At 36.4% G+C, this 23,583-nt stretch overlaps 1 protein-coding gene across 6 annotated transcripts in view; it reads left to right on the top strand.

The window, feature by feature from the left end:
• Positions 1-23,583, top strand: part of GCFC2 (GC-rich sequence DNA-binding factor 2) — a 39,652-nt gene that overhangs the window by 6,922 nt on the left and 9,147 nt on the right. For 2 of the 6 annotated variants that reach the window (XM_079792627.1, XM_079792628.1), the window contains exons 4-15: positions 145-242; positions 2,966-3,081; positions 9,407-9,593; positions 11,059-11,182; positions 12,148-12,229; positions 12,742-12,854; positions 13,599-13,798; positions 15,445-15,595; positions 16,263-16,384; positions 17,381-17,457; positions 18,901-18,967; positions 20,718-20,864. In XM_079792627.1, the coding sequence (XP_079648753.1) occupies positions 145-242; positions 2,966-3,081; positions 9,407-9,593; positions 11,059-11,182; positions 12,148-12,229; positions 12,742-12,854; positions 13,599-13,798; positions 15,445-15,595; positions 16,263-16,384; positions 17,381-17,457; positions 18,901-18,967; positions 20,718-20,864 (1,484 nt within the window). Of the gene's footprint in view, positions 1-144; positions 243-2,965; positions 3,082-9,406; positions 9,594-11,058; positions 11,183-12,147; positions 12,267-12,741; positions 12,855-13,598; positions 13,799-15,444; positions 15,596-16,262; positions 16,385-17,380; positions 17,458-18,900; positions 18,968-20,717; positions 20,865-23,583 lie in introns of those variants that run through there. The other 4 variants (XM_079792629.1, XM_079792630.1, XR_013814677.1 and 1 more) reach the window with 4 other exon arrangements.

Genomic DNA, 23,583 nt, shown 5'->3' with positions numbered 1-23,583 from the left:
TTCTTCCCAGAATTATTGTGAAGAATAAGTTAACACATCTAAAAGGCTACTAAGCCAGCACATGAGTCCCCCAAAAATGTTAGTTGCTGTATTAGAATTGGAAAAATATTGAATATTTATACATGAGCTGTTATTTTTTCCTAGCAACCAGAAATGAAGAAACAAGTGAAGAAAGTCAGGAAGATGAAAATCAAGATACTTGGGAACAGCAGCAAATGAGGAAAGCAGTTAAAATCACAAAGGTAATTTTTTTTTTTATGTCATGTATTAGTTTCCTGTGGCTCCTATAACAAATTACCACAAATGTGACAGCTTAAAGCAAGAGACATTTATTCACCCACAGTTGTGGAGTCTAGAAGTCTGAAATCAAGGTGTTGCAGGGCTATGCTCCTTTAAAGGCTCTCAGGAAAATCCCTTTTTTGCCTTTTCCAAGTTCTGGTCACTCCAGGTGTTCCTTGCTTTGTGACTACATTACTCCTTTGCCTTCTTCACATGGACTTCACTGTGCTTCTACACAGTGTCTCTTATAAGGACACTTGATGGATTTCAGGCCATCTTGATAATTTAGGATGATCTCATCTTGAGATGCTTCACTTAATTATACCCCACGAAGACCCTTTTTCCAAATAAGTTCATATTTGTAAGTTCTAGGGATTTGGGCAGGCCACTATTTAACCCACTACACCATGTACATATGTGCTTTTCCCACTAGATTTTAAACACCTTCCACATATTTATTACAAGCTATTTGAAAGGAATGTATCTTTATCTTTCTTTTAAATATTTTTATTGATTTCAGAGAGGAAGAGAGAGGGAGAAAGAGATGGAAACATCAACGATGAGAAAGAATTATTAATCATCTTCCTGCATGCCCCACACTGGGATCAAGCCCACAACTGGGGCATGTGCCCTGACCAGAAATCGAACTGTAACCTCCTAGTTCATGGGTTGATGCTCAACCACTGAGCTGCGCCAGCTGGGCTGTATCTTTATCTTTAATTGTATAGTAAATGACAGTATATAGTATACTAGAAGCCCATTGCGCGAAGTTTCGTGCAAAAGACCTTCCTTCACCTGGCTGCTGGCATCAGTTTTCTGCCAGCACCAGTTTTCCTCTAGCCACCCGCTGATCGGAATGCCATTTCCTCTGGCCTCCAGCGCGATCGGCCACCCCGAGTTCCTCCAGTGCCGTTTCCTCTGGCCGCCAGCGCAATCAGAGTTCCTCCAGCTCCGTTTCCGCGCCGCCGGTGGAGGAACTCTGGGTGGCCCATCACGCTGGCGGGAGGCGCTCTGATCGGCAGGTGGCCAGAGGAATGCTGCTGGCGGAAAACTGGTGCCGGCAGCCATGCAATCAGCCACCTGGAGTTCCGCCACCGGCGCCTTCCGCTGGCCCCATGGGTCCTCCCGCAGCTCCGGCCGTTGGGGACGGCAGGAGGAACGGGGGACGGGGACTCATGAGTCAGCCCAATCGGCCACCCCGAGTCCCGCCCCCAGCCTCCCAACGGCCCAATCGTGGGCGTAGCGGAGTGATGGTAATTTGCATATTACCATTTTATTAGGTATGATGGTAAGTTTCTTAAATGTGAAGTTTAAACAAATAGGTTTAAAACAAAACTCACAAACAAAAAGAATATTGTACTTGGGGTCAGAAGTTCTTGATTTGAGTTCTAACACTACCATTAAAATATATGTTCCAGCCTGGCCGATGTGTCTCAGTGGTTGAGTGTCAACGTAGGAACCAGGAAGTCATGATTTAATTTCCGGTCAGAGGTTTCTGGCTCCATCCCCAGTATGGGGCATGCAGGAGGCAGCCAGTCAATGATTCTCTCTCATCATTGATATTTCTATTTCCCTTTCCCTCTCCCATTCTCTCTGAAATCAATAAAAAATATATTTAAAAAATTAAATATACATCCCATGAAGTTAAGAATTATTAACTATCTTGTTTAGTGTTATATCCCCCAGTCCCTGATATTGTGAGTGCTCTATAAATATTTGTATGACTTTGAGCAAATGATTTAATTGTTCTAAATCTCAGTTTTCTAAATCAATAACATGGGGAATGATAATGTTACTTAACTGAGTAGGTTATAATGCTCAAAATTATAATGATCTAAATCACAGTGCTTATAAATTGTATAATACTGTAAAAATACAAGGTTTTATTTAATCTTTTAGTAAAAATGCTAAGAAAGTATTGTAAAAATCTGCATGTTATTAAAATTAAAAAACTAAGTAAAGGTTGGTCTTTGGTTGTAATTTAGAAGTTTCTGACCAGGGAAATGATTTAGAAGGCTATTTATGACTATAACAGGCTTAGTCTCGTTTCCCCCCGCCCCCCCTTTTTTTTATTAAAATCAGTATAACAACAACATTTAAAAAAATACTTTTGGGGAAAAACATGCCACAGTTCTTATTCTTAACTACTCGTTTGCATAATTTTTACTTTAGATAATAAACCAAACTATCTTTAAAAACACTGAGAACCATGCTTTTGTGAAAAATAAAATTTTGTGCCCTGTCCGGGTGGCTCAGTTGGAGTATTAATCCATACACCAAAAAGTTTCAGGTTCAATTCTTGATCAGGGCACACACCTAGGTTGTGGGTTTGATTCCCAGTCAAATGCATATGGAAGACAACCAGTCAATGTTTCTTTCTCTCCTTCTCTCTCTCTCTCTCTCTCTCTCTCTCTCTCTCTCTCTCTCTCCTCTTCCTCTTTCTCTTGTCCTCAGGTGAGGATTAAAGAAAAAGAAAAAGAAGATTTTGTAATTTGCCTCTTACATGTTAACTTAAAGTTCTTTATTTGAAAACTGAGAATTTAAAAATATTTTATTGTATCTATGAAAAATGTCAATGACATAGAATTTTGACCTAGTGAATTCTTGAAGTATATAATCTGCTTTTATGTTATTAATAATTGTAAGATTAATGAATGTTGAAAACTAATTTTTATATTATTTTTAGGGAAGAAACATAGATCTTTCTCACAGTAGTGAATTTCAAACAGTGAAGAAGTTTGATACTTCCATTTCATTTCCACCAGTAAATTTAGAAATTATAAAGAAGCAAATAAATAGTAGGTAAGTAATATTCATATTAAAATTTACACTTGTCCTAGACATTTAATAGTGAAAATTTAGCACTATATGTATAGTCTTTTAAACTATTAACTACAAGTATTAATCTTAAATAGATTGATAGGAAAAATAGCATCACCTGTGTTACTACACTAACACAACTGATTTCTTTTTTTGTATATGTCTTTTTGATCTTTATAAGAGGTATGTATTACATGGCTAAATTCAATAAATATCAAATTCTGCCGGGTTTTTTTTTTTTTTTGTGCTTTTTAAATCCTCATCCAAGGATATTTTTCCATTGATTTTTAGAGAGAGTGGGAGAGAAATACCGATGTGAGAGAAACGCATCGATTGGTGGCCACCTGCACGTGCCCTGACCAGGGCCCAGGCTGGGGAAATTCTATGTATTTTTTCTTAGTGTTGTTATAAGCATTTATCTGCATTATTATGTAGCCCTTAATTTTTAAGTATTATATTGGGAGTGATGACAGCAAGATGCCAGAATACAAAATTCTAGATGTCATTCCTTCACAGAGATACCAACTTAACAATAATATGTGTTATAAAAGCCTTATGAGAACTACAGAAAGCAGTTAGGAAGTCACAGTACTGCAGGCAGGCTCAAAGCCAAGAATAGTCACATTGTAGTGAGTAAAAAAAGCCATTTCATTTCAACTGCATCAGCCCCTCCCATAAGCTATCACTGCTTGTGATTAGAGAGAAAAACTGAACTCATGGCTTCTCCATTGGAAGGGAAAAAGAAGAGTGGAACATACATCCAACATTCTTGCTTTTAGGGAGACTCCCCAAAGTACTAATTTCTGCCTTGTCTATCTTGGAACACCTGGGGCCACAGAGGATAAAAGAGAGTTTAGTGGCTTATTGCAGTGCCAGCCAGAGGGAACAAGAGACTACAAACTCCTGAAAAAGAAACACACAAACCTCTGTGTTTGGGAAATTTCATGTAGAAGCTTAGAGAAGATGCATCCCTCATAAAAAGTTTGAGAAAACACCCTCTCCCTAAAGAATCTCTAGCCAGGCTACTTGGTGAAGTTCCTCTCCAGTACAAAGCATTTTCAAATACACAAAAATAACCAAACACATGACAAAACAGGGAGACATTGCTCAATCAAAGAAACAAAGTAAATCTTCAGAACCAATCCTAAAGAAACAGAGATCGTGCATTACCTAAGAATTTATACTAATCCTCTTAAAGAAACTCAGTGTGCTACAAGAGAACAAAACGAAATGAACTCAGGATAACAATACATGAGCAAAGTTAGAATATCAACAGAGAAACTATAAAAAAAAAAAAAAGATTCTGGAGATGAATACAGTAATTAAATTGAAAAGCTTGCTGGAGAGGATCAATGGGTTTGATCAAGCAGAAGAAAGAAGCAGTGACTAGTAAGACTGATCATTTGAAATTATCAAGTCAGAAACAAAAAGGTAAAAGAATGAAGAAAAGTGAAGAAAGTTTAAGGGATTGATAGGACACCATCAAGCAGAACAATATATACATTATGGGAGTCCAAGAAGTAGAGAGGCAGAATCAGGCAGAGAGTTTATCCTATATAATAAAAAGGTAATATGCAGATTGACCCTAATGGCAGAACAACCAGGAATGACCAGTCATTATGATGCACACTGACCACAGGGGGAGTGCCGCTCAGCCAGAAGCAGGCTCATGGCTGGTTAATGCAGCGGCGGCGGTGGCGGGAGCCTCTCCTGCCTCCATGGCAGTGCTAAGGATGTCTTTCCCACAGGTATTGGGCCTAAGCCGTTAGTCGGACATCCCCTGAGGGCTCCCGGGCTGCCAGAGGGATGTCTGACTGCCAGCTTAGGCCCGATCCCCCGGGGAGCAGGCTTCAGCTGGCAGGTGGACATTCCCCGAGGGGTCCCGGACTGTGAGGGCGCAGACCAGGCTGAGAGACACCCCCGAGTGCATGAATTTTCGTGCACCGGGCCTCTGGTGTGAATATATAATGGCCAGAAACTTTTAACAATCTGCGGAATGAAATGAATTTCAATAACTTCAAAGGACTCCGATGAGATGAAGCCAAAATGGCTTACACTGAGACACATTATAATTAAATTTTCTAAAGGCAAATGGAATTTTGAAAGCTTCAAAAGCACCTTATCATGAACAAGAGAGCCCCATAGATTTCTCAACAAAATCAGGCCAAAAGGGAGTAGGATGATATATTCAAAGTTCTTAAAGAAAGAAACTGCCAACGGAGAATACTACATCCAGCAAAACTGTTCTTCACATATGATGAAGAAATAAAGCCCTTCTCGAATAAATAAAAGCTGAGGAAGTTCATCACCACTAGATCTGCCTTAGAAAAATTGCTAAAAGTCCTTCAGATTGTAATGAAAGGACACTAGACAGCACAAAGCATACACAAATATAAAGTTCTCTAGTAAAGTTAAATATATAGACAAACAGAATTCTGTAATACTGTAAGGGTGGTGTGAAAATTGCTTTTAATTCAGATATAGAAATTAAAATATAAAAAAATAACTATAACTGTGTTAATGAATATAAAATTTTAAAGTGTAATGTAGGACATTAATAATAAGTGGAGGGGAAGATATAAAGTAGTAGTTTTGTATGTGATTATTACCAAATTAATATATTACTACAACTTTAAAATGTTTTGTAGCCTAGCCAGTTTGACTCAGTGGATAGAGTGTCAGCTGCAGATTGAAGGGTCCCAGGTTTGATTCTGGTCAAGGCCACATACCTCAATTGCAGGCTCCTCCCCTGCCCAGGCCCTGGTTGGGGCTCATGCAGGAGGCAACCATGGGTGTGTTTTTCTCACATCGAGATTTCTGTCTAGTCTTTCCCTTTCTCTTCTACTCCCTAAAAATCAATGGAAAAATATCCTTGGGAATATTTAAAAAATAAATACATAACTACATACATACATACATAAAATGTTTTTGTAATCCCTGTGGTAAATACAAAGGAAATATCTATAAAAGAGGCACAAAAGAAAATGAGAAAAGACTCCAGAGCATATCATTATCGCCCTCCCCCCAAAAAAAGCAAGTTAGAAAGACAGAAAAAGAGACAAAATGGATATAAAATGGTTTACAAAATGGCAATAGTAACTCCTTCCTGAAATTTCAGTAATCATTTTATATATAAATGGACTAAACTCTACAATCAAAACACTTCCAGTGGCTGAATGAATCTATAATAATAAAAGCATAATATGCTAATTAGACAGGACAGCCAAATGACCTTCCGGACCTCCTGCCAGACGACTTTCCGGACAAAGCCAGGGGTGCAAGGGTCAAGGCAAGCCACCGTGGCTGCAAGGGCCGAGCCCCTTGCTTGAATTTTGTGCATCGGGCCTCTAGTTAAAAAATAAAAAAAACAAGATCCAACTATTTGCTTACATTAAAGAAGGGATATCTCAAATCAGCAACCCAACTTTATACTTCAGTGAATTGGTTAAACCTAATTGCACACCCTTGCCAACCATAATTTTTTGGCTATGGTTTCTATCTCATGTAGTTTTAAACTACATTATCTACCAAAAATAGAATTAGATGATCCACCAGTCTCACTTTTGGATACATAGACAAAAGAATTGAAAATAATTGAAGAGATATTTGCACATCCATGTTCATTACAGACTTTAATTGTAATAACATAAATGGAAGCAACCAAGTATTTATTGACAGTTGAATAGATAAAGAAAATGTGGAGTATTATCAACCTAAAAAAAAAAATGGAAATCCTGTCATGCTACAAATTGATGAACCTTGAGAACTAAGTGAAATAAGCCAGTCACAGATAAATAAATACTACATGATTCTACTTACATGAAGTATATAAAGTTGACAAACTCTAGAAACAAAAAGTAGAATGGTGGTTGCCAGGGGAATGGGGAAGAAGGGGAAAGAGCTAGAAATGCAGCAATTACAGTTACATTTTTGATCAGTAGGCATACAGTTTCAATTTAGCAAGATGAGAAAGTTCTAGAAATCATTTCACAATGTGCATGTAGTTAATACTATAATATTGAACATAAAGTGGTTAAGATTATAAATTTTGCTAAAAATTCTTGACTACAATCCTATATAATAAAAGCCTAATATGCTAAGTGTCCGGTCATTCAGTCGGCCATTCAAAGTGCATTATGCTAATGATATCCTAAGGCTGCTCAACCACTCACTACGACGTGCACTGTCCACCAGGGCGGCAGACGCTCCAACTGGTATGTTAGCTTGCTGCTGGGGTCTGGCCAATCGGGACTGAGCGAGACTGGCCGGACACACCCTGGAGCCCTCTCGCAGTCCCTCCCTGGCTGGCCAACCTCCCACATCCTTCCCCGGCCCTGATTGTGCACTGGTGGGGTCCCTCGGCCTGGCCTGCACCCTCTTGTAATCTGGGACCCCTCTGGGGATGTTGGAGAGCCGGTTTTGGCCTGAAGGCAGAACAACTGGTCACTATGACGTGCACTGACCACTAGGGGGCATATGTTCAACGCAAGAGCTGCCCCGTGGTGGTCAGTGTACTCCCACAGGGGGAGTATCGCTCAGCCAGAAGCCGGGTTCACGGCTGGCGAGTGCATCGGCAGTGACAGGAGCCTTTCCCGCTTCCACAGCAGTGCTAAGGATGTCTGACTGCCGGCTTAGGCCTGCTCCAAATTTCGTGCATCAGGCCTCTAGTAAAAGATAAGCATAATAGTAATATTTGTTCATCCATATAGTTGACATATCATTTACGTAAGTATTTCTCTTTTGGACACTTTTCTAAATTTTCTTGATTGTAGATAATGCTACAGATAGTGACATTTTGTTTCTGTAGATCATTTCATCTATTACTTCTTAAAATAAATATCCAGGGAAAGTTGACCTTGGCAAAAGGTCATACATATTAAAAAGTTATACATATTTTTTAAAACATTTTTTTCTTGATGTTTAGAGAGGGAGGAAGGGAGAGAGAGAGAGAGAGATAAACATCGATGAAAGAGAAACATGGATCGACTGCCTTCTACATGCCCCACACTGGGAATCAAGCCCACAACCCGGGCATGTGCCCTGCCCCAGAATCAAACCAGCGACTTCTTGGTGCATAAATCGATGCTCAACCACTGACCCATACTGGCTGGGAAGTTATGCATATTTTTATGGCTCTTGATAAAGATTACCTTTCAAAACACAGCTTTATTCTACTGCTCCTTTAAATAGTATTAATCTTAATGGCATTTTTGCTAAAATTAAGGCAAACCCCATGATAGTTTCATTTTAAATGTTTTCTGTTTTACTACTCAGGATGTAGTGTTCATCTTTAGATATATAAAAGAATAAGTCTGATAGTAAATGTCTAGTTATTATAAGATTTGATAAAAGGAGAGATTTTATTTCTCCTGCCAAAGCAAGTACTGTATTTTTTTTTTTTGTAAGTACTGTGTTTTTAAAATTTTTTCTTTTTTTTTTAATACCTGGGAATTTTTTCTGATACCCTAGGAAGAGGTTAAATTTTTTCTCCCTTGTATCTTTTGTATAAATCAGCTTTAAAGTAACTTCATACCTTTACCATATTGCAGCCATAATGTCTTGGTCATAGTTGTTCAGTTAAATGGTTTGATGTAGAAAACATTTTATAGCATTTTATAGTGAAATAAATATATGGAAATCTTCAGTTGTACCAGTTTTTAAATATTATGTTATCTGTATTCTAGATACATGGCTGTTTTTGTAAATAAAAGTTTTATTGGAACTTATGCTTGTGCATTTATGTGTCTGTCTGCTTTCATACTACAACACAGAATTGAATACATAGTTGCAACACAACCATCTAGCCTCCAAAGCTCAAAATATTTATTATGTGGACTTCATAGAAAAAAATTCTCCAACCTTAGTTCTACATCATTGCTTTTCAGTAGTGATATTAAATGATGAGGTTGCCTTAATTCAAGATTATTTTTATAACAACTATCATTTATTCTTTTTTTAATACTATTTTAGTTGGAAGAAAAGAACTAGAATTACAACTATTTCATGTAGTATTGCATATAACTCAGGATTTTATGCAAAAGGAAAGGACTGAAACGACCCTGTTATTAGCTTGAGCACCTAAAAACCTAAGTGTCCTTTCCCACCTTTCCCTTCAAGACCACTTTCTTTGTATGCTCTCCTCTGCTCAGCAAGTCTCATAAGCCCAGGTTTATGAGATTGTCAGTTTCCTTGGTGGTCTCTGTAAGGTAGCTTTGAAAAAACTCTCATCAGACTGCTACTTACTATAGTAGAAATGAAAGTTTGAAAAATAAGTCAGTTTTTATTTGTCTTTATTTTATTTCTATAGATTAACATTACTACAGGATACTCACCGCTCACACCAGAGGGAATATGAAAAATATGTAGAAGATGTCAAGAGCTCAAAGAATGCCATCCAGAACCTAGAAAATTCATCAAATCAAGCTCTAAATTTTAAATTTTATAAAAGCATGAAAATTTATGTGGACAATTTAATTGACTGTCTTAATGAAAAGGTACATGACTATAGATATTTATATCATTTATTTTTTATAGAGAAATTCTCTTATCATATGATTTACAAAAAGCCTAAATTCCACAACTAAGTACTTAACTCTAGTATTTTTCCTTATACATTTTTATATGCTGTGATATTAAGCATTTGCTTAATATTGAATAGCTAGGATAGTATAAAGTTTTGTATATAAATGTATGTGTTAAACTTTCATCTGTTTTAGAAAAATTCCTAAAAAGTGAATTATTAAGTGAAAGGGTCTAGATATTTCTAAGGCTTATGAAACATTGCTAAACTATTCTCTAGAAAAATTGTATGTTTTATTTTTAGTTTACTACATTAAAAAAGGTTATTGTTTTCATATATTTATTTTTATCTCAGACATGTGTTGTTTTACTAACACATGTAGCTTTTCTCCTTTTGAATTATTTTTCCCCTTGCCCGCTTATCTTTTTGGTTCAATTGGAGATTTTTCCCCCTTTTTTTTCTTGGTGTTTTTTCTGCAGCTTTTTAGTGCTTTAAATTTTTAATGCTTTTTCCTACTTGATGTATATAAACTTTCTAGTTTGTTTTGTCTTCTGGTTTTGTTTTTGCGATGGTTTTCTAATCACATTTTTTTGAGAATTTTGTGTTAATCAGATTTATGAATCATATTTTTTTTCTTTATAGTTTCTGGCTTTTTTATATACATTCTAAGTCCATATAGTAAGATCTTGTTCCTTTTTTTTTTAACCATTTTAGAAATACAGTACACTCTACTTTCTGCATTATTTTTTATTTACTATTATTTTAAGTTGACCACCTTTTAATATCACTTGGTAGTTACTTTCTGAAGTATTTATTACAATGTAGTTTTCTTCACTCATCCTTAAAAAAATCACACTGTTAAAGTCTTACTAGTCTACACATTGATGTGTCCATAGCAGCATCTATCTATGAAACATCATTGGAGTGGAGGAAATTACCTCAGAAATATAAGAATGCCAGTTTCAATTAATCACTCATTTCTGCCTCACAGCTTTTTTACCTGTCTAGTCTCTTCCATTCTCCACTTTTTATATTTTACCAGTTTCCTCAAGTTCCCCCCTCCACCACACACACACACAGACTGCTCCCTCAGCCTGTAAAAATGGCTACACCCAACAACCCATCGTTTTCTCCTCTTTCTAGCTCAAACAAATAAAATTCTTATCTGTCCACTCTTACCTATGTTCCTGACTTCAGCCCATTTGGTTTTATTATTTATGATATTTATAGCTGTGTAGTACTGTAAGTTGATTTTCTGGTTTTATTAAATTGAAAGTATTAGCAGCTAGTTCTGTTCCTCACAGCATTTTTCTTAAACTAGAGGTGATAGTATGCAAATGTTTATATGAGAATTGAGCATATATACATGCAAATACATAAATGATTACATTTTATTATTATTGATGATCCACAAAATGTTACTTATATATGTATTGCAGATTATCAACATCCAAGAAATAGAATCATCCATGCATGCACTCCTTTTAAAACAAGCCATGACCTTTATGAAACGCAGGCAAGATGAATTAAAACATGAATCAACGTATTTACAACAGTTATCACGTTAGTGTTTTACATCTTCAATATAATTCATTATTTATTATGCTAAATTATTAGCTAGAGAATAAAAATATTCCTGTATTTAAAAAATAATGTTTTTACGTATTTTTCCATGAATCTTTAACCGACTCCCTTCTAAAAGTCCCAAAACATTTAGAGCTAGGATTTTAAAAGGTCTTAAATTAAGTCTTAAGACCAAAAAATATAACTTCCAGTTACTTAGTATTAAGACAAAATATGTATATGGCCATTTAATGACTATTTTGATATGAGTTGGCATAAATTCATAGACTTTGTCAGAAATCTAACTTTATAAAATTTCCATGGCCCTTCCACAGTTTGGTTATGGAGGTTAAAGAAATTCTGGTTGATTTCAGTATAGTATCATCTATAAAATCTCATTGTTTAAGATTGGGGTGCTTTTAGTTCTCACACTGGTTTTGTATTTTCTAAGATGTGTTTCTTTGATTAAGGTGCTCAAGGGATAGTGAAAGTAATGAGATTATCAAGTAGGTGATAATAGCAAAAGCAAAATGACTTTCAAACAGGACATTGAGTTGGTCATGCATTATGGTACATGCCAAAATAGGAAATAATATGAATAACATATTGGTAATGCAAATGTATCTAGCATTTAGCTACAGGGACAAAAAAACTGGTGAAAACTGCTAAAACAGGATCCGAGACAAAGAAATTAGAGGAATTTTGTTACTGTCCTCAATATATATTTTTTTAAGCTCCCAAACTCAATGCCTATTAATATTGTGATAGGGAATTAACGTTGCACTTTCATTGCATGATGTAATATAGAACTTAAGCATGTAATATATGTTTATATATATATATATATATATATATATATATATATATATATATATATACATACATACACACACACACACACATATACACAACCAAGATATAACTTTTGTTTTCAAAGTGTTTCACTTTATTTCTTTTGAAAATAGGCAAAGCTGAGACATCAACAAATGGAAGCTTGGTTATAGATGAAAAAACTCAATGGATTTTAGAAGAAATTGAATCTCGAAGGTAGCTATATAAAGTGAAGACTTAAAAGCATCATTGAGCAAGTATTTTTCACTACTTAAATATACTTAACTACATGGTATAATTAACCATAACCTAACAAATTAATTTGTGAGAATGATGTAAAACCAAAATAGCTTAGCAATCTTAATTAAATATAATTTAAACTCTCAATCCCAGGGTTTAAAGACACACTGGTGTATTTGGATCAGTCAAAAGGAATAAGTAAAATGGCATTTATCAGGCTGGAAATTGCTGCTCAGTAGAAGCCAGTCCTAATTATATTGTTACCCATTCTTCAAAGTCTGGGTAGCCTATGGGAATATCCTAAATGGGAATATCATAAGAAAAAAGAGGGAGAACAACCAATTCAAAATAATGAAGCTTAAATGTCAAAAATATTAACATAAAATTGTGTGCCAATATAATGTTGTATTATGACTTCTACTGTTTTAAAGCATTTACTTTCAGCAGGAGCTATTTTTCATTGATTTTGGGTTTATTGAAAAATACAGGGCACAAAGAAGACAAGCAAGGGCACTTTCTGGGAATTGTGATCATCAGGAAGGGACATCTAGTGATGATGAACTATCTTCAGCAGACACGGCTGACTTCCAAAAAAGTCAAGGTCAGCCACCAAGTTTCTAATGTATCTTTATTCGAAGTGGGAATTGCTTTGTATTGATTGTCCTTAAATACATAAGCTGTATACAATAGGAAATTTTAGGGAAAAGAAGTGTTCTTGGAGACTTTTCCTACCTTTGAAAAACTGGGATAAAACGGAGGAGCATTGTGAGTATTACTGCATCTTTATGGTTATTTTCCCTCAGCCTTCCTCATTTCCTGTTACAAAGGAACCATGAGCATTATGGGTTTCAGTGCTCACCACGTACTTTCTGTATTAACACTTGTCATTTAAAATAATTGAATATAGTAAAGCCATTTTACCTTTATGAGAAGGTAAAATATGTATAGTTGAAAGAGTTGTGGGCTTTGCAGTCAATGAGATGGCTTTGAAGAGGGCCTCCATTCAGTGTGATCTTGTACAGATTCCTTGACGTCCCTAAATCTGATGGTGTTTGCTTGCTTGTTTATTGTCTGTAATAGGTAGGCTAGTAACACCTAACTTTTAGGAAAGATAGTTATGATGAAATGAGATCATATATTTGTAATGTTTTATCATATAGCAGGGGCTCAATAAATGGTAGATTGTTAGTATTGATATTACTATTACTAAAGTAACTTTTTAATGAAAACTAGTTTATATGTCAATATCAAAGGAAAGTTTCAACTCAGTTGATTTAGTAGTTATATATGACTGCTTATAGGAAGCTCGGTTAAAATGCATAATAAAAACTCATTTTGTTCACAGGTGACATTTTACAGGATCATAAGAAGATCTTTGAAGATGTGCATGATGATTTTTGTAATATCCAGAATATTTTGTTAAAATTTCAACAATGGCGAGAAAAGTTTCCTGATTCTTATTATGAAGCTTTCATTGGTTTATGCATACCAAAGCTTTTAAACCCCCTAATACGAGTTCAGTTGATTAATTGGAATCCTCTTAAGGTATTTAAGCTTAACATATGAAAAATCCTGATCACATTAGTTACTTAAATTCCCTTGTTATCAAGTTAGCTATAAAATACCTCACCTTTAGAGTTGGATTTGATAGTTGGTGATTTGGAGTAATAATCTATATTTATTCTTGGTTTGCACTTTATTTTTGAAGCTGAGTAACACTAAACACCAGTAAAGGAAACACTTTTTTTTTTTTAAAGCTGCTGCTTTGATAAGTTTAAGGTCACTCAAAAAATAAAGGTAGTTTTAGGCCGTAAGAATTTTAGTCTTGGAAAATCAACATGTACCAGGAATTCTGAAGTTGGAGATGACTTCTTGGGAATAGTTGGTTAGTGAAGCTAGTGCATTGAGGAGGAGGGATTTTAATGGGGATTTGAAAGGTATATAGGACTTAAAAGGAGGGGAAACAGGAGAATGTATTTCATAAAGGTGCATAGGGAGAAATAGACTTCAAGAGGTAGACACTGCACAGTGTTCAGGTCCTAAATTAATATGTATGAACTTTCTTTGGTAAATAATGGGAGGAGTGACATGGTGAAAGTAATGGTTTGGGAAATCTTAGCAGTAGGCTAACTTAGAGGGAAGGAAGATAAAAGGTGGGGGTATATATTGGAAGGATTTGCTGTAGCCCAAGTCCAAGGTGATGAATTCCTTACGTAGGGTGGTAGTAACAAAAAGAGAAAAAAGTTGATTACAAGAGGTGTTATGAAGCAAGAATCAGTAAAATGCTAAGAATAAACCTAACACCTCACATCCAAAGATAACCCCGACGTTTGGATTCTGGGTTGTTAGAACAATGGTAGTTTCATTAATAGAAATGGGGACTTTTCAGAGAGGGAACAGTTTTTGAAGGAAGTTTCACTTTGTAGAGAATGAAATAATAACAGGACATCTGTCTCGATATGCCTAATAAGGAAACAGAAATGAGATAATGAAATTATAGGAAGAGAGGGGAGCTGAAGGTGAAGATTTAACAAAGAGAAGGATGGCGTCATGTTCTTTTATCTTTTTCTGCCCTAGTCATGCATGTCTGTTGGCTCTGTGTTAGGTATAGTATAGAAACCAAGCTTATCTCTAAGAAAATGGTAGGTAGTTGATGGGACAGCAGCCTAGTTGTTAACCACTCAAGCTGAATGGAGTACTCTGTTAGGCCCAGCAGAGATCTGTTCATTCATTCATTCAACAAATAACTGGCCATTTGCTATTTGCCTAGTAAGCTAAATCACAGGCAAAATACATATTTGTGCTTATGAGACTTTAGAGAGCCAGAAATGAATTTTGCATGAGGTAAATAAATTTGTATAAATAAATAAGAATAGCACTTACTGAGTTATCTTAAAAATGTGTATTTTGCTCCTGACAGTACTTGCAGTATGGTCAGCTTTTAACGCACAGTGGGCATTTTGGGATTTGTCATAAAAATGTATGAAACGCATGCATATTGCATAGACATCCTGTCTTACTCATGTCATCCTGCCTAGCTGTAGTGTTCTAGTACTGTATATATGGAGTTAAATTATGGAATTATTTGCTTTTGATCCTTAGAAAGCTCCATTAGTTACTGAAAAAGTTAGTCATTTAAAAATAAACTAATGCTTAAGAATTTATTTATAACTGATAATTTTATTTATAAGTTTGATTCCATAGGTTTAAAACAGATGCCATGGTTCACATCTATAGAAAAATTTATAGATAATAGTATGGAAGATTCAAAGAAGGAAGATAGTTCTGATAAGAAAATCTTGTCTGCTGTCATCAACAAAACAATTATTCCACGACTTATAGGTACTGTTTTGTAATCTTAATTAAATTGTTTTGGGGCAAAGTATAAGATCATTATTTTCTGTTACAGTCACAATTTTTTTCTCAGAAGTTTTTTAATACAAGAAAATGTAATAAGCAGTAAAAATCAACAGGTGTCATAATTTAAGCTGGTTAAAAAATGCTTGTTGGTGCAATTGATTTGCTATCAAACTGTTGATAATAATCTTTGGCCTTTAGCATTTGTGACATTAGTATTGCTTTTATAACTCCTAGGTCATTTATTAGTGGCACACTTCTATCCCTACTACATGTATTTTTTTCTCTTCCTTAACTTGTCCCCTTATGTTTCTCCTCAGTACTGCCCTGGCCAGTGTAGCTCAGGGTTCACTTGAGTTTCACGGTGGTGAATTTAAAGTGTAGTTTTTTCCAGCCACTTTTTAATTGCATGATTACAAGAACAGACTCAGTGACAAGGTGGATTTAACAAGGGGTGGTTTAGCCAGACAAATTCAGCAAAGCCCAAAAGGACAAGGAAATTGAGGATGTATGCAAATATGTAATGGTAATGATTGGTGTAGATTTTAAACCACAAGAGGCAGTAATCTTTGCTAAAAAGCTTCGGTTGTTTACATGTAACAAGCAAAGCAATTGAGTAAATAATTGTGCACCACTGAAATTTTTGTTTCAGACTTTGTAGAATTCATATGGGATCCTTTGTCAACCTCACAGACAACAAGTTTAATAGTTCACTGCAGGATGATTCTTGAAGAACATTCCACTTGTGAGAATGAAGTTAGTAAAGGCAAACAGGTAATAATTTCTAGAGTTAGAAATTTATTTATAAATCAATATAATTTATTATAAATCTTTGTTTACAGAAGAAGCACAAGAAGTAATTATCAGAAAACTATTTGGGAAAAAATATACTTAGTTCTGATTTATAGAAACTAGGGCTCTGGCCAGTGTGGTTCAGTGGTTAAAGCATCAGCCCGCACACCAAAGGGTTGTGGGTTTGATTCCTAGTCCAGGGCACATACCTGAGTTGCAGGTTCAATCCTCCGCCCAGGTTGGGGAGCATTTGGGAGGCAATCAATTTATGTATGTGTATCTCTCTTCCCCCCTCTTTCATCCTCCCTTCCACTCTGTCTGAAAATCAAGGGAAAAAATATCCTCAGGTGAGGATTTAAAAAAACAACCGGCCCTAACCAGTTTGGCTCAGTGGATAGACCGTCGGCCTGCGGACTCAAGTGTCCCAGGTTCGATTCTGGTCAAGGGCATGTATTTACCTTGGTTGCGGGCACATACCCAGTAGGGAGTATGCAGGAGACAGCTGATTGATGTTTCTCTCTCATCGATGTTTCTAACTCTCTATCCCTCACCCTTCCACTCTGTAAAAAAATCAATAAAATATATTTAAAAATAAAAATAAAGAAACAACAACCGCATTCTGATGAGGGTATAAGTAAACAGGTTTTCTCATACACAGCCAGTGGGACTATAAATGGGATACCACTACTACTTCCTATATACATGAGCAAAAACTTTCATAGCAACATTATTCATAATAGCCCCAACTGGAAACCATCTAAATGTCTTTATCAGTAGCATTCATGCAACAGAACACTATACAGCAGTGAAAATGTACCAACTACAGTGACATGCAATAACATGGATGAACTAAGTTCTCTTGTACCTAATTGATATTTTAACACCTAATTCTGTGTGTGTACAAAATAAATTACTTCTTTTGGTAAATATATTTCAACCCCTGACTATCACTGATGCTTTTAAATTTTCAAATAATAGGACTTACTTATATCCATTGTTTCAAGAATGAAGAAAGCAATAGAAGATGATGTTTATATTCCTCTGTATCCAAAGAGGTAAGAGCTATTAATGTCTAGATTGTATAAAATAACCATGTAATACAGATTTAAGAATGTAATACAAAAGAAACTATACTAAGTATTTTCAAAGTATACATATACCTATTTAGATGCAAATTGAGATTTCAATATTTCTCAGTTACCTTCTATATACCATGTACAATGCTTGATACTTGGAGATAGGGTGGTTTGTTTGTTTTTAATGTTATTCTTAAGAACATGATAGGTGGCATAGCAGAGTAATTAAGAGCCCAGATTCACCAACTTTCTATAATATTAAAAGGGTAATATGCTAATTAGACCGGACATCTTTCCGGATGTCATTCCGGACGTCCTTCCGGACAAGCCAGGGCTGGAGGGAAGCCCATGTCCCGGGTGCCTGCGGGCGGCAGGAAGGAAGCCAGCCCAGGTCCGGGTACTAGAGGGAAGTCGGTGCCGGCAGTCGGGGGAAGGAAGGCCTACTCTTTCACGAATTTCATGCATCGGGCCTCTAGTTACTAGATAATGACCTTGGGCCTTTCTCTGTCCTCGAATGTAAAATGGGACATTCGATTAATGCCCACCTTAAAGGACAGTGTGAAGATGAAGAGTGTGCCGAACAATGCCTGGCACAGAGAAAGCACAGCAGAAGGCCCGGAACATCACTGAGGGGCCAGAAACTTTATCTGTGAATTCTGTATTTACTTAAATTATGAAAGAAATCGTATTTGATACATGTTCATACATTTGCGAAGAAGACATCAGTTATAGTTATGGATCATGATCTAAGCTACCCATCAAGTACTCACAGGATTGAAGAGTTAAATGTTATTTATATTTAAAATGAAGAGTCTTACTCCATCCCACTCCTGACCTCCATCCACCCAATTTTTTACCTTTCTCCATTGTGTACATGAATGCATGCAATAATAATAATCAGTAATTTTTTTACCTTTCCAATTTCTTTTTGCAGTTAGAATTAAATACTTATATATTGTAATCTTATTTCCTCCCCCTTTCTAGAGCAAAGAAAGTATATTGTAAACAGTTGTACATTGTTTTTTGGACTTAGTTCATCTTTGAAATCTTCATATAAGTAGTTTGTCATCATTAGTTTCCTCACTTCTTTTTTTAAGCTGCATTAAATATGCTATCATATAGATGTACTATAAGTGATGGGCATATAAGTGGCAAACTATTACCAACAGTGTTGTGAATAATGTTACAGATATTCTGTACATGTGTAAGTATATCTATAGAAGCCATCCTCAAAAATAGGTTTGTTAGGTCAAAGTGTGCATGCATTTGTAATTTTTATATTATCAGAACACCTCCATTTATATTCCATTAAAGCTTAGTTTGCTTGGTTAAAAAAATACAAAACACTCAGTTTTTTAAACTCTGGTTCTGAAAGATTAACAATTGTTTGTATTTTCTCCTTTGTCTTTCATTTCACATTAGTGCTGTAGAAAACAAAACATCACCACATTCAAAGTTCCAAGAAAGACAATTCTGGTCAGCTCTAAAGGTAAGCAGAGAACTGCAAAAATAAAAAAGAATTTTCTTTTATCTCCAGTTTACTATGTATTCCATTACTATAACAATAAACTCTGTAAAGGACCAGACTATTCTTGGCCACATAGTCCCTGTTGAACTATTCAGCTTTGCTGCTATAGTGTAAAAACAGTCAACAGTAATGTAAAATGAGCATGGCTGTATTTCAATAAAACTTCACTTATGGACACTGAAATTTAAATATATAATTTTCACATGGCACAAAATTTTCTTCTACTTTTTTCAATCACGTCAAAATATAAAAACCATTCTTAGTTCACCAACTCTACAAAAACAGACAGTAAGTTGGATTTAACCCACAAACCATAGTTGGCTAACCCCTGGACTAAAAGATTAATCAGTGGCAATAGGGATGGTAAAGAGAAGATGGGTTCAAAAGATATGTAGGCTGAATCACTGAAAGGACTTGATGACTAATTAATAACATGTGAAGGATGTATAGTGCTAGCCAAGGTTCTGACTTCAGCAGCCTCGTAATTTATGACATTCTTTGGGGCCATTGGAGGGGATACAGGAAGAACAGGTTTGGGAGGGAAGATAAGATCTGTTTTAGACATAGTAAACTGAAGATTCCTGATAGAGGTCTAAGAGGCTATTCGATATGTGAGTCTGAATCATAAGGGACAAATCTGAGCTAGAGATTTGCAGGTCAACCACATGTATTTGGAGCCATAGTCATGAATACAATCTCTGAGGAGATTGGATGAAGCATGAAAAGAAGGCCCAGGGCAGACCTTCAGAAACACTGACATAACAGGTGGGCAGAGAAAGTAGAGTCTTCTAAGAAGCCTTAGAATGAACTATGAAACTTAGAATGGTCACAAAAGAGTTCTGGGATCAGGGAAACTAAGCAAGGAGTTATCGAGAATTAAGACAGTGTTAAATGCCAGTGAAAAGAATTAGGAGAAAGCCTGAAAATGTTTATCAGAGTTGACTATTAGGAGATCATAGGTGACCTCAGCAAGAATAGATTCAGTAGGGTGAATTCATGTTTGTCATGTGGTTGAGTCAGGAAAAAGGCTTTCCAGGAAGAGGGAGCAATATCACAAGGACAATGTATAAAAAAGCATTGTATATTAGTACAGTTTCATGTAGTTTAGCACTTAGAGTAATAAATACAGTATTGGAAAGAAAGTGGAAAGCACTAAAATTCATAGATCTGGATTTAGAGGAGGGAAAGGCAACCCATATTAATTGTATTAGAATTTCTTTTGAGTATTTTATCCAACTTATCTCCAAATTTACAGGTTATTATTTATCTTATATATACACGCAATGAGGCTCTCGGTTTTGATTGATTTCTCAAGGTCTACATTGGTAGCAGTGGCACTGGCTTAAAGGCAGTCCTTTATGAATCCTGGGGGCCTGCGGTCTTACATATAGTGGCTCCAGACTCTGGGAGAGTATGGATTGAGGAGGAAGGTTGTTGATTTGTAAAGGCTCCCAGCAAATTTATTTGAGATGGATTTTGGGTGGTTGTCCTAAAAAATGAAAATAGGATGAGCAAATATGTCAAGGTTGGAATGTATATGTATCAGGTATTTATTTAGACATTTTTTATTGATTCTAAAATTGACAGTTCCAATTAACTATTTGTAGTGAAAGATTAAAAGTTTGACCAACTTATTATGTTTGTTGGAGACTATTCTAGTTTTCCTTTGGAGAAAAGGTACATAGTCACTTGACATGTTATTTTATTTTAGCTCTTCCGCAATATTCTTTTTTGGACTGGACTCCTCCCAGATGACACCTTGAAAGAGCTAGGACTGGGGAAGCTACTAAATCGTTACCTTATCATAGCTCTTCTTAATGCCGTGCCTGGGCCAGATATCATTAAAAAGTGCAACCAGGTGAGTTACATATGATATGATTCTAATTTTATCATCATTTTTTACTTCAATTTTTAAAATCTATCTTGTTGCAAAATAATTAAAATTGTGATGTTCACATAATAAACAAGTCTATCTAACAGACTAGAAACCCAGAGAGACTCCTCAGTATTTAAAAATGAGCATACTGGTTAATTGTTTACAAAAAGAATGTTAGATCCTTACTTCCCACTAAATACCTACATAAATTTCAAGTGAAATAAAAAATTAAGTGTTAAAAATGAAATAAAGTATTGTACTAAAAAGATAAATGACTTGATGATAAGGGAGTCCTTTCTGAGCATAAAAGCAGAAGAAATTAGGGAAAAAAGTGATAGATTTGATAAAGACATAAAACTTCAGTGGCTCAAAAAATATTAACCAAAAAGGTATCAAGATTTTTCATCACTGTTAAAACTGGAAGATGGGTTCATTGAGCCAATTATACTTATTCGTTCTCCTGTTGTTTATGTTTGAAATTTTCTACAATAAAAAGTTAAAATGAAAGTAAATTGAAAAACAGAAATAAAAGTTGTCAGGGGTGGGCAAAAGTAGCTTAATAATAATCTATAATAATAAAAGCATAATATGCAAATCAACCGAATGGCTGAACAGTAGGACGACCACACTATGACACCCACTGGTGCCAGACCAGCCAAGGCGGGTGTGATGCAGTTGGTCAGGGGCCCAGCCATCGCCCCATGATCACCCCGCAGAGTGAGGCCCAGGCCACCGACTGGCGGACTGTGGTGGGTGGGCGTGGCCTCCTTCTGTGGGGTACGATTGATCGCCCCAAAGAGAAAGGCCCAGGCCTCCTTCTGTGGGGCGATAGATGGGGGTGCTCTGCAATTGATCGCCCCACAGAGGGAGGCCCAGGCCACTGGCCGAGGGTGATCGCTGAGGGGGAGGCTCCGCAATTGCCCCGAAAAGGGAGGCCCAGGCCACCCTCTGCAGGGCGATCGATTGGGGGGTTCTGCAGAACCAGGAAACTGGGGGGGTGTGGCTGGCAGTGCACATGGGCAGTGCCAGGCCAAGGCAGGTGTGTGTGGGGGGGGAGGGGGCTGCGAAGGCCTACCCTTGCATGAATTTCTTGCATTGGGCCTCTAGTCTATATATATAAAAGCCTAAGCGACCGTTTGACTGGTAGCTATGATGCACACTGACCACCAGGGGGCAGATGCTCAATGCACAGGCATGAAAACATGGAATAGACTGATGAATCTCAGAGGGGATGGGGAGGGGGAGGGAGAGGGTGAGAAGAGATTAACCAAAGATCTTACATGCATACTAGAGGCCCGGTGCAGGATTCGTGCACTGGTGGGATCCCTCGGCCTGGCCTGTGGGGATCAGGCCGAAACTGGCCTGGTGCACAGATTCATGTACTGGTGGGGTCCTTCGGCCTGGCTTGCACCCTCTTGCAATCAGGGACCCCTTGGGGAATGTCGGGACTGCTGGTTTCGGCCCAATCCCCACAGGCCAGGCCGAGGGACCCCACTGGTGCACAAATCCATACACTGGGCCTCTAGTAACTAATAATACAGTAATTAATAAATTATAAAATAAGAATAAACTTTTTTATTTACAACTGTAAATCTACTTTTGCCCACCCCTGTATATAACAGGGATTAATATCCACGTACAAAAAAGCTCTTTACAAATCAGTAAACAATTCAAACATTCCCATTAAAAATGGCCAAAAGACATTCAACAGGCAATTCACAAAAAAATAATATACAAAATAACCTCTAAACATGTCGGAAAGATTACTAATAGAGAAATGCAAATAGTACAATGAGGTTATTATTTTACCTGTTATGTTGGCAAACTTACTGCTGTTATTTTCATTTAATTCCCAGTGCTGTCATAAGCACTGGGAGGCAACAGCCCCTTACCATTCCAGATCCACCTGACGTGTGGCACGGCAGTTCTGGAGAACAATCTCTGCACTGTGGAAGGAGGGATACGACTCTGGAAACTGTTTTGGCATGATTGATACAAAACCTTTAAAGTTCATACCCTTTGACTTAGGATAAATTCCTAGAAGTAACATTGCTAAGTTAAAAATCAGAGGTGTACATACAGATTTGAAGTATAAGAGATATAATATTAGTATACCATTATTTTTAACAGAAGTTAATTAAAAACAACCTAAATGTCCAAAATCATTATTGTCTATCCATAAGATAAAAATCACATTGTTGAAGAACTTTTAAGAATATGAGAAAAATTACTTTAAGCTTTACATTTTAAATATATATATATATAAACATTAGGTTGCAGATCCTAGCCAACCATAATTTTTCTGGGTATGGTTTCTTTTTCATGTAGTTTTAAACTACATTATATACCAAAAATTTAAATCATCATCCATGCGGTGTGTGTCAGGTTCCGTATAGTCTCCTTTGACCACAGGAGTGTGCCATGCAGTAGAGAAGACATATGACATTCCTTCCACAGCTTGTGGCTAGAAAACCAAGCCAAGATCTTGTGGTTTTATTTCCTTGGATCATTTATGAAAAAGCTACATGGTTCCATGAGACTCTTATTGAGACTTGTAATACAAAACAAAGGGAAAGCCTGATGCAAATAATATAAACCAGTAAAGGCTGGTTTCAGAACTTTAAAAAAGAGATGCAGTTAGCATAACAAAACTTATAGGGCTTTCTGCCTTTAGGCTAAGCAGAGCATCTGCATTTTTTAT

The sequence above is a fragment of the Cnephaeus nilssonii genome, assembly GCF_951640355.1.
Source record: "Cnephaeus nilssonii genome assembly, chromosome: 15".
In the NCBI taxonomy this organism is placed as follows: Eukaryota; Metazoa; Chordata; class Mammalia; order Chiroptera; family Vespertilionidae; genus Cnephaeus; species Cnephaeus nilssonii.
The sequence above is the reverse complement of the archived record's forward strand: the minus strand, read 5'-3'. Positions and strand labels throughout refer to the sequence as shown.